At 32.1% G+C, this 11,681-nt stretch overlaps 1 protein-coding gene across 1 annotated transcript; it reads right to left on the bottom strand.

Annotated features, from left to right (window-relative positions):
- On the bottom strand, positions 1–2,909 carry LOC139843826 (uncharacterized). The gene is made up of 5 exons (XM_071833983.1): positions 2,614–2,909; positions 2,466–2,543; positions 1,539–1,638; positions 470–612; positions 1–365 (listed from the first exon to the last, which is right to left on the bottom strand). Exons 1-5 carry the CDS (start codon positions 2,851–2,853, stop codon positions 150–152), a joined length of 777 nt encoding a protein of 258 aa, XP_071690084.1. The 5' UTR covers positions 2,854–2,909; the 3' UTR covers positions 1–149.
- Positions 2,910–11,681: the final 8,772 nt, after the last annotated feature.

Here is an 11,681-nt window from a genome sequence, read left to right as displayed (position 1 = left end):
TAAATCAAATGAAAGACATACTATCAGATTATCAGGCCTATGTAGCAGAGCGCACATCCATAGCTGATAACAACTTGCAAATGCTGATATTAACACATTTGAATTGTTCTATTTACATATCATCAACGTACGTACTCATATGAAGTTGATTACTTATGGTCGTCTTTGTGAAGATTGTGAAGAATATACAATGAAGCAGAAGATAGAAATATACAAAAAGAATAGCTTAACAAATCTAAACCAGTTGTTATGGTCACCATTTTGCTCCTCTCAAACATCTTTACTAGAAGAATCATCACAATAACATGTCCAACTTTTGTCTTAAGCTCGTCTAGCGAGCTGATTTTCATCCATTTAGGTCGCTCCTACAAAGAAATGGTATTAAATTAATTGAACAAAGACTCATCTAAAATATGCAATCTGCAATATTCATAAAATGTATAATATATAAGTATAATGAAAGACTTACTCTCATAGCAAACATCCCAAAAAGGGTAGAACCCTTGAGTGCACGATCCTCTGCTGGTGATACATTACTAGGAGCATTACTTATGAACAATCCGTACAAACCCATAGCAAATATTAGCATTACTGTCCCCGCAAGATACACATCTGCATTAAAAATTAGATAATTAGCAAAGTTATATAATTTCCAGAAAGGTATATGGATAGACTAACATTCGATGACAAAAATGTAAAATAGGCGGCATTGGCATGATATCGCTTAACATATCCGGAAACGTTAAATCATGAAAAACCCAGATGTTTGAATCAGGAAACAGTGCACCATACTACAAATAGTATGACCGGGCCTGGAGAATTAAACTTTCACGTATCTGGGTAGTACGCCTGGAACAAGAAAGTTCGTCGTACAATTTATAGTGGATAAGGCTTTGCAATTACCAGTCACACGGTCCATGCAGCAACTGAGCTAAAATTTGAACAAACTAGTTGAAATCTCTTCTTATCATATAGATTCTTAAAGAATATCTGATCATTCAAAAGTTGTATTTTACTCCATGTATTAAAGCATTGCTTAGTAACTAAACCTATTCGGGTCTTTAGGATTATCCATGTAAATCGGAGTGTAACAAATCGATCAAACCAAAACCGCACTCATGGGTAGAAAAATGCTTGATCAAAGGAAATGGATGGTAGAGATGATACCAAAGTGGCCTTTTGAACTATTTACTTATTAATGTGTAGACTTGGAATGTGTTTTATCTTAAATGGGTCAAACGACACAAATTGACCAAGTAAAAAATTGGAAAAGGGAAATAGGTTGAAACTATCCAAAAGATTGCTTTTTAATGCATACAACCTCTCTAAATCAATTTTTGAAAATGTCTTGGATTATTATTATTCGAGTAAATATTATATAAAAAAATGGACGAAAGTGTTGGCTGTCGAACCAACCCAGCCCACATTAAAAAGAGGTTATTTGAACTCATTTTGACCCATTGAACAACTCGCCCATGTTGGCTGTTCTAGAGTATGAGATCTGAGATATAAGGAGATGAAAGTCTTGAAAAACTCACCTATAGCTTCAACTAATCGCAGTACCATCTTCCCCGTATGAACTCCTTTCGAACAACCCGTCCAGTAGACCTTATATGCATCAACAATATATACACAACCCTACAAAAATCTAAACAAGTCAGTATCACCTAGCTCACCATATCAATGCAAACTCAAAACTGTATGTAAATCATTTATCAAAGTAACATATGATGCCCATAAGTATACATGCAACTAAAAAACCACTAATATTCAATCACCCTATTTACTATTCAAATATTGTTAAGCTATCAATCAGCAGTGGCAGAATAATAATCTAAGGATGATCAACATTTTATTAGTACTTCAAAAACATCCTACAGTTTCCAAGGAATAATACATACAAGTCATGGTGCTGTTTGGACTTGCGATTTGAAACTGATTTGCTTACTATTACCCTTTGAAAATGACATGATCAGTTTTTAGTGTCTATATATAAACTATATTAGGCATTGGATTATCCAATTGTTTAGTGTTCAAATAATCGAATTAAGTACAAAACTGACCACCAACGAGTAAAATAAACATGTATATTTCATCCTTTTCATTCACTAAAATATCTTAATATTACACCATAAAACATCATCACACTATATTCTACAACCTGTTTCGCTATAGCCATTCATCTAACTTTCATAATCATTATGAAATTATAAAATAACAGATAAATTATATATTATAAAACAATAAACCAAGAACCCGATTGGTAAAAAATATATATAGTTGTCATGCACAGATAATATAGTTCAACTATTTCACATCAGAAACAATTGTAGGGTCAGTGTTAAGTAATTACATTCGAAAAGCATATGCGAATGGTAAGTAGTTACAATCCAAATGAGAAGTTCAACCATTTCACATCAGATAATCATGTTCAACGAATTAAAGATAAGGTAAGAATTAATTACATTTAAGAAGCATAACAAGGAGCCAGCTAATGAACCTCCAACAGCTAGTAATGCCAAAAACCTAAAATCAAATATCACCTGCAACAATTGAGAAATTAGTATTCATAATAATCAATCAATTTAATATCAGATAAAATCATAGTAGTACCTTTTCAATGTCAGATTCAGTAGATTTCACAAACTGTAAAGAAGGATTACTTCCGTTAGGGTTTGTGATTGTGTAATTGAAGGTGTTATTATCAAGTTGATTTGACTTTGACCTTGGTTGTGGTGGTGGAGATTGTGGAGGAGTTAGAGATGCGAATGAAGTCGTAAGTCGTGGTCGGGAATTGGTGGAAAGTGTGATCGGAAAAGGTAGTCCGCCGGAAATTGATATCAACGGTGACATTTTGCAGGGATAAAGTGTGTGTGGATTGAAAGTGTGTTGTTTTAAATATGTGGGGTCTGGATTTTTGTGGCGGGTAGTGGTTTGAATAAACTTAACGGTCTCTTTCATTCACTTGCGTCGCCAATTTGTCTACTTCCCAGAATTATTTTACATAGTTGAAAGATCCGTTGAACTTACGAATTAGTTTACATAAAGTAGTGTTAGGTCCTGATTACATGTTTAGAAGTAAATATCAAAGGATTGATGAATGTAGAACAAATACGCACAGGTAAAACGGATAGAAGCAAGTAAATGGACAGAGAGAAAACAAATAAATTTCACAGCTTCTTAAACTCGTATGAAGTACAATGGCTATTTAACTATAAGACTTATGTGGTATATATAGTCTTCATCTATACCCCCTTTAACATTTAGAGTGTTTCACAATTTACACTACAAGACTAGAACTTACGGTTTTAACAATATCCACCTTAGTGTTAAATGAAAGGAAAATACTCCTAATCGTTGATCTCTTTGGAACTTTGTTCCTTTGAAACTAATATTTGATGAAAAGTTTTTCAACTTCTCATATTTCCTCATGTTCTGTGCATACTCAGTCTGCTTTGAATTTTGTATATTAGAGACTTGGTTACTTCTTTCTCTTCGTTAAGATTACACCCGTTATCCAACTTGATTTTCAAGAACTTTAGTGCAAACCTTAGTGTACTGTCAGAGTATCTGTTTAAATCTGAAGTTCTCACAAATATCTTCACATACTTGGAGTTGGTAAAGACGAATCCTTCTGGTTCTCAAACCACATGTAGCATTGGCCATAGTTCAAAGTTTTCGACATATTATTTCAGTGCCGATGTTCTAATCTTCCTTTGCATAGGTTCAAGGCTTAACTGAAAATCATCAATGATGACCCATCTCATGGAATCCTTTAGAAGCCTCTGAACAACCCTTATTGCTATTGAATGTTGAATTTGAGTTTCTTCAAGATTCACCAAGGAGTGATAGATAAATCTGATGTCCTTCATCCTTAATTGTTCAAAATCAGCTTCAGAGAATCGCTATTCCTTTCCGTCTGCACAAACCACAAAGAAAAGAGGCATTCTGACATTTGTTTGATCAAGAATTACTATCTTGTTTATTTGAGTTAGTTCATGTTGTCTTTTCTCCCCAATGTCATCCTCATCTCTGATTCGGTAGATATTTCTGACTTTCAAGTAATCACTAAGGAGTTTCTCCTTCTTGTAGAAAGAACATGCTCCAAGTACTTTCATAGATTCAGGTTTCTTGATGTTGTCAGTAATGAATATTCGATACGCTCGTTCTTCAAGAAAATGTGATTTGATAATCTTTTCTTAAACTCCACTGAAGGGATTTGAATATTCACAAATTGATATAAACCTACATCATCAACACGTAATTTATTAAGCCTTATCACTTATTGTTCTCCTAGTTGTATCATCCAGAAATTCCTCTAATCCATCTTGATTTCCACTATGTTTACCCTTTGAAGTACCTACATCCTCATATCTCTGTGTAGACGAAGTACCCATCACAAATGTAGATCGACCTATTCTATTCTCCCTTTCATGATGATTCTCAGGATTAGAATAATCATGCTCGTTCGTTAGTAAAACAACATGTGATTTGCTTGAAGTTATAGGAAATACTCGCCATGCTTATTGTAGAAGTATAACATAGGCCTCTCTGAGTTCATCAAGAGAAAATTGAGTCTGAGCACACGAAATGTACAACGTTTCTAACTCGCCGTATGTCAAAGAATATAGATATGAGATGAGGTCAACTTGATTATGTGAGGACGATGATGTTGGAAGTGATTTTGTTGCCATTGCTGATGTCGATGTAGTTGTTTGAGTTTTCGTCAGGACAGGTTTTGGGATATTTGAAATTGGTGGAGGTGGTATGGAGACGATCGCCGGTGTGGTATGAAAAATTTGATCTGAAGGAAAAGTATGACCTTCAGAAAAAATTTGAGATTTTGAAAAATTCAAGTTAGTTATTACACTAGGAGGTTTAAAATCTGCATGCTAGTTGTTACACTAGACAAGTTTTCTTGAGTCAAAACAATTTTCGGAATTAACCTCACCGGTATTAAGGTCTCCGGGAGTAACCTCGACGGATGTCGAGGTTGACTGATAACCGTAGTTTCAGTCGACGGTAGCGAGCTAGCCGCCCCCATGATTAAAGTATCATTGAACTTTTGCGCGGGTTTCCCGCTCCCAGTTGTGACAACCCGGAAATTTCCAACCAAATTTAAACTTTAATCTTTATATGTTTCCGACACGATAAGCAATATTTGTTAAGTTAAATTTCAAGAATTTTAAACTATGTTCATACATTCATTCAACCTCGACCAAGTTCCAACGATTCACGAACCATTAAACGAATATGATTATATATGTATATGTGTATATATATTATAACTTGAAACGTAAACAAAATATTAGATTAAATACTTTATATGATTGTATCTGTTTTAAAATGTTTATCAATGGAATTAGAAGATAAGATCAAATGATTGAATTATCAGATATATTGAATTATGATTACAAGTCTCTGTTGAAAGGCCCACGTTGATTTGAGAAATCTTTCCATTTTAACAATATTCGGAAAATGGTAAAGTGATTTATAAATAAGAACAAATTGTCAATCATTGAGAACTAGACAATGGATAGTGGAAGATTGAATCTCATAAAGACTCGATTGATCTATTTAGTTTCAAACGTACAAAAACGTTTTCAGTTTAAAAAGAACTTTATTATTAAAACGTATATAACTTTTATAAATATCTAGAACCACTTTTGACAACTCATTACTTAACTAGTATGATAAAGATAACGATATTTATATTTTATTTTATTAAATATATATAACAATTTAAATTAATATTATATATTTATACGCGTATTATACGTACATAGTTTTATACTTTTACTATACTTAAACTTTACCTTTACTTTATTTTTACTTTACTTTAACTTTAATAATTCACTTTAATAATTCATACTTTAATAATTCATACTTTAATAATTCACTTTAATAATTCATACTTTAATAATTCACTTTAATAATTCATACTTTAATAATTTACTTTAATAATTCAAAAATCTATTATAAATAGAATTCAATATGTTTCATTATTTCATAGAAACTTGAAAATATTTTTCTCTAAACTCTCTCAATCGATTTACATATATATATTTACTTCGTATTATTTCAAGATATTATTAGTATACATAAAATATTACGACGGAGTGCTGTCCGAGTGATTTCGAAATTGTTTTTCGAGTGGGATAGGATTAAGGAAATTATGGGTTATAGCTATGGAGGTGATTGAGTATGGTTCATGGGTATGCTCGTGAGGTCAATATAGTGTTTATCATTTCCGTTGCGTCTACGTACCTTTCCTGCAATATTGAATCTCAATATTGATACGTGAGTACTCATAATTTAACTTTTACATACTAATAGTGTATCCCTGACTAGTGCTCGAGTATTTAGGATTATGCATGCTTGTACTTTTGATATTGCCATTAGACAGGTTAGGTTGAATGTTGAATTAGTTACACTTGCGGTTGAGATAAGGTATAAGATATGCATGTCCTTGGAAAGCTAGCGAAAAATTAAGAACTTTTCCTTTAGATATCGAAAGGTTTCGATGAACGGATTAGAAGTTATAATCAATTGAATTTTTGATATTTTTATTAAAAATGATTATTATTATCGTCGTTTTTATCGTCGTTCTAGTTTTATCTTATTATTATCATTATTATTATCTTTATCAATAAAAGGGATTTATCATTAAAAATTGTTATTTTTTTTTATTATTACTATCGTTATTATCGTTAAAGTTATAATTAGTATTATTATTATTATCCAATTATTATTATTATTATTATTATTGGTATTATTATTATTATTATCATTATTAATATATATATCATTATTTAAAAATGGTTATTGTTATTGTTATTATTATTATTACTATATTATCATTAAGATAATTACTAGTATTATCGTTAATAATGTTATAGTAACTATCATTATTAATATTAGTGTAATTAAAACAAATATTTGTAACACCTAATTATTTTGATTACTATTATTATCATTATTATGAACACGATATAAAAGACGATTAAAAGCTATTAAACGAAACGATTAGGAAATAATGGGTAAGAGTATCATGATGAAATTAAAATATTATAAGATATTGATTTAGATAAAATTATCGTTCTTATTATTTTTATCATTACTATTATTATTAAAAGTATCGTTAGTATTAAAACTATCATTTTAACAAAAATTATCATTTTAATAGAAATGTCATTGTTACTATAAAATATCATTATTATTATTATTTTAAATAGAATTATTATTTTAAAGATAATATTAAAAATTATCGTAAATATTAAAGTTATCATAATTAGAATTATCGTTTTATCATAACATCATCTTAGTAATTATAAATATTGATATTTTTATAATAATAATTATTATTACAAAATAATACAACTTTTACTTACTATCATTATAGATATTATTTTATAAAATAAATATGTGATACAAACATATTTTACTACGTGTAATAACTTACTTTAATAATACCTATCATATTATCTTTATGATATTAAATGAACCCTATAAATTTTATTACTTAATATATATAAAAGTATATTTTATTATATAAATTTAATATAAAATTTTATTTATTAATAAATAAATTATATTATTTACTCTAATAAATCTTTTAAAAATATTTAAAAATATAAAACAACGATATTTAAACTATATATTAATCATGTATAGATTTTTGGAAATTATTTTGAGTCAAATTTACTTTTGTTGACTTTTGCATATTAGTCTCGAGCATTAGGATTGTGGTACACTATGACTTGACCTAATTTGTTAGACAAATATTGACCAACACATAAATATATATAATTAATTTAGGTTCGTGAATCCGAGGCCAACCTTGCACTTGTTCAATGAGGTTATATGTATTTTTACTACGAAATACAGTATGGTGAGTTTCATTAATCCCTTTTTAAATGTTTTTGTAATATATATTTTTGGGACTGAGAATACATGCGCTGTTTTTATAACTGTTTTACGAAATAGACACAAGTAATTGAAACTACATTTGTGGGATTCCAATTTGGTGTTATCATGATCGGCGCATTAGTGAGTTTCCCTTTAAGAATATTAAAAGATTTGATACACTCATCTGAAAAGATGAATGGAGCATCCTTTTCTAGGAGTTTATTCATAGGGGTGGCAATTTTAGAAAAATCTTTTATGAAACGTTGGTAAAAACCGGCATGCCCTAGAAAACTCCTAACTCCTCTAACATTTGTGGGATGTGGAAGTTTAGCAATTACATCTACTTTAGCTCTATCCACTTCAATTCCTTCTTTTGAAATTTTATGTCCAAGAACGATGCCTTCTTTAACCATGAAATGGCATTTCTCCCAATTAAGTACTAGATTTGATTTTTCGCATCTAATTAGCATTCGTTCCAGATTAACTAGACATGATTTAAATGTATCACCGAAGACTGAAAAGTCATCCATGAAAACTTCCATGCATTCTTCTATCATGTCGTGAAAAATCGCCATCATACACCTTTGAAAGGTTGCAGGGGCGTTGCAAAGTCCAAATGGCATGCGTTTGTAAGCAAAAGTACCATAAGGGCACGTGAATGTGGTTTTCTCTTGGTCTTCGGGTGCTATTGGAATTTGAAAATATCCGGAAAATCCATCTAGAAAACAATAGTAACTATTTCCGGCTAATCTTTCCAACATTTGATCTATGAAAGGTAAGGGAAAGTGATCTTTTCTGGTGGCGTCATTTAATTTTCTATAATCAATACATACACGCCATCCTGTTACAGTCCTAGTAGGAATAAGCTCATTTTTCTCATTTGTAATGACAGTCATGCCACCCTTCTTAGGTACACATTGAACTGGGCTTACCCATGGACTATCAGAAATTGGATATATCAAACCTGCATCTAGCAGTTTAATAATCTCTTTCTTAACTACATCTTGCATATTAGGATTTAGTCTTCGTTGGCGTTGCACATACGTTTTATGACCTTCTTCCATAAGGATTTTATGTGTGCAATACGAAGGACTTATTCCTTTAATATCATGAATCTTCCATGCAATGGCTGGTTTATGAGCTTTCAACACAGAAATGAGTTGTGATTTCTCATTTTCAGTAAGAGAAGACGATATTATTACAGGTAATTCAGATTCACCATGTAAATAAGCGTATTCCAAATGGTTTGGAAGTGGCTTTAACTCTAATTTCGGAGGTTCTTCTATCGATGATTTATATCGATATCTGTCTTCTTCTTTTAGCATTTGAATTTCTTCTGTTGTTGGTTCATATCCATTAGCTATAAGTGTAGCTAACATTTCAGCTTCATCAATTGGTTCATTACCTTCTCCTAAAGAACATTCTCCTGTTCCTTGTAATTCTGGAAATTCTTCTAATAATTCTGCATGTGCATCTATAGTTTGAATATAATAACATGTATCATCTGCAGATTGTGGTTGTTGCATTGCTCTATCAACTGAAAAGGTAACACTCTCATCCTCTATACTTAGGGTCAGTTTCTTACCGAACACGTCTATCATTGCTTTAGCCGTGTTTAAGAATGGTCTTCTTAATATGAGAGGAACTTGAGAATCTTCTTCCATGTCCAGAACAACAAAATCTACTGGAAATACTAAAGTACCAACTTTAACTAGCATGTTCTCCATTATCCCTCTAGGATATTTTATTGATCTATCGGCTAGTTGTATGCTTATTCTGGTTGGTTTCAATTCTCCAAGGTCTAGTTTAGCGTATAGTGAATACGGCATTAGATTTATACTAGCACCTAAGTCTGCCAATGCTTCTATTGAACTAAGACTACCCAGAAAACATGGAATTGTGAAACTTCCTGGATCAGATAATTTTTCTGGTATCTTATTCAACAGCACTGCTGAACAATTAACATTCATAGTAACAGCCGAGAGTTCTTCCATTTTCTTTCTATTTGAGATTAGATCTTTCAAGAATTTAGCATATCTTGGCATTCCTGAAATCACATCAATGAAAGGAAGATTTACATTTATCTGTTTAAACATATCCAAGAATTTGGATTGCTCGGCTTCAAGTTTTTCTTTCTTCATTTTACTCGGGTAAGGAAGTGGTGGTTGGTATGATTTAACATAAGGTTTATCCTTAACTGTGTTATCTTCATTAACCTTTTCAACTACCGGTTCTTTTTCCTTATCTTGATCAGGTTGTGGTTCTTGTGGAGTAGGAATAGCTTTATCAGAAGTTACAGGTATTTCAGGTGGTTTAAGTGTTGTACCACTTCTTGTGGTAATGGCTTTAGCTGTTTCATTCCGGGGGTTAGCATTTGTATCACTAGGTAGACTTCCCGGTTTTCTTTCACCTATTAACCTTGCTAGGTTACTTACTTCTTGTTCCAGATTTTGAATCGAAGCTTGTTGATTTCTAAATGCTTGAGCATTTTGTTCATTGGTTTGTTTTTGAGATGTGAAAAACTGCGTTTGAGTTTCAACTAGCTTCGTCATCATATCTTCTAAATTCGGCTTTTTATCATCGGTTTGTTGTGGTGGTTTGTTTTGAAAATTAGGTCTTTGCTGATTGTAAGTATTATTGGATACTTGTTGATTGCTAGGACCTTGTTGGTTGTTGTATGGAATATTTCGGTTATAATTCTGGTTTTGATTGTAAATCGGTCTTGGCGATTGATAATTATTCTGATAATTATTTCCAGGCCTTTGGTTTATGTATGAAATATTCTCTCTTTGTTCCATTGTTAATTCAATACTGAGACAATCTTTTGTCAAATGTGGTCCTCCACACTGCTCACAACTAATTCGTATTGAGTGAATATCTTTAGTCATCTTTTCCATTCGTCTCTCCACAGCATCTATCTTTGCGGAAATGGAATCTAAGTCATGGCTAGAATCGGCTCTAGCTGCTTTAGATGATCTAACGATGTCTTTTTCTTGGTGCCACTCATGTGAGTGGGAAGCAGTGTTATCAATAATTTTGTAAGCATCAGTTTCGGTTTTCTTCATAATAGAACCACCAGCTGCTATATCTATGTCTTTCCTTGTAGTGATGTCGCATCCTTGGTAGAATATTTGTACTATTTGACAGGTGTCTAAACCATGTTGCGGACATCCTCTTAACAACTTTCCATATCTAGTCCACGCCTCATATAGAGTTTCATTTGGCTTCTGTGTGAACGTAACAATTTCTGCTTGAAGTCTTACGGCTTTAGATGCAGGAAAGAATTGTTTAAGAAATTTGTCAACTAAAACGTCCCATGTATCGATCGCCCCTTCAGGTAACGATTCCAACCAATCTTTGGCTTCTCCCTTTAAAGTCCAGGGAAATAACATGAGATATATCTGTTCATCCTCCACTTCTCGGATTTTAAATAGTGTGCAGATCCTATTAAAGGTACGTAGATGTTCATTTGGATCTTCCTTCGGCGCACCACTAAATTGGCATTGATTAGTCACCATGTGTAGAATTTGTCCTTTGATTTCATAATCTGGCGCATTAATGTCTGGATGAGTAATTGCGTGACCTTGGCTAGTGCGTTTAGCTCTCATCCGGTCTTCCATACTTAAAGGTTCCAGATTTTCCATAATTGAATTTGTTGAATCGGTATCACTAGATGATTCTGATTTAATGGTTCGTTCCTCAACAATCTCTGTTTGAATGATTGGTGGCTCCGGAGGAAAGTTTAATGGTTCAGGATCTACGAACCGTTCCTG

This window comes from Rutidosis leptorrhynchoides, chromosome 4 (genome assembly GCF_046630445.1).
Source record: "Rutidosis leptorrhynchoides isolate AG116_Rl617_1_P2 chromosome 4, CSIRO_AGI_Rlap_v1, whole genome shotgun sequence".
NCBI lineage: Eukaryota > Viridiplantae > Streptophyta > Magnoliopsida > Asterales > Asteraceae > Rutidosis > Rutidosis leptorrhynchoides.
The sequence above is the reverse complement of the archived record's forward strand: the minus strand, read 5'-3'. Positions and strand labels throughout refer to the sequence as shown.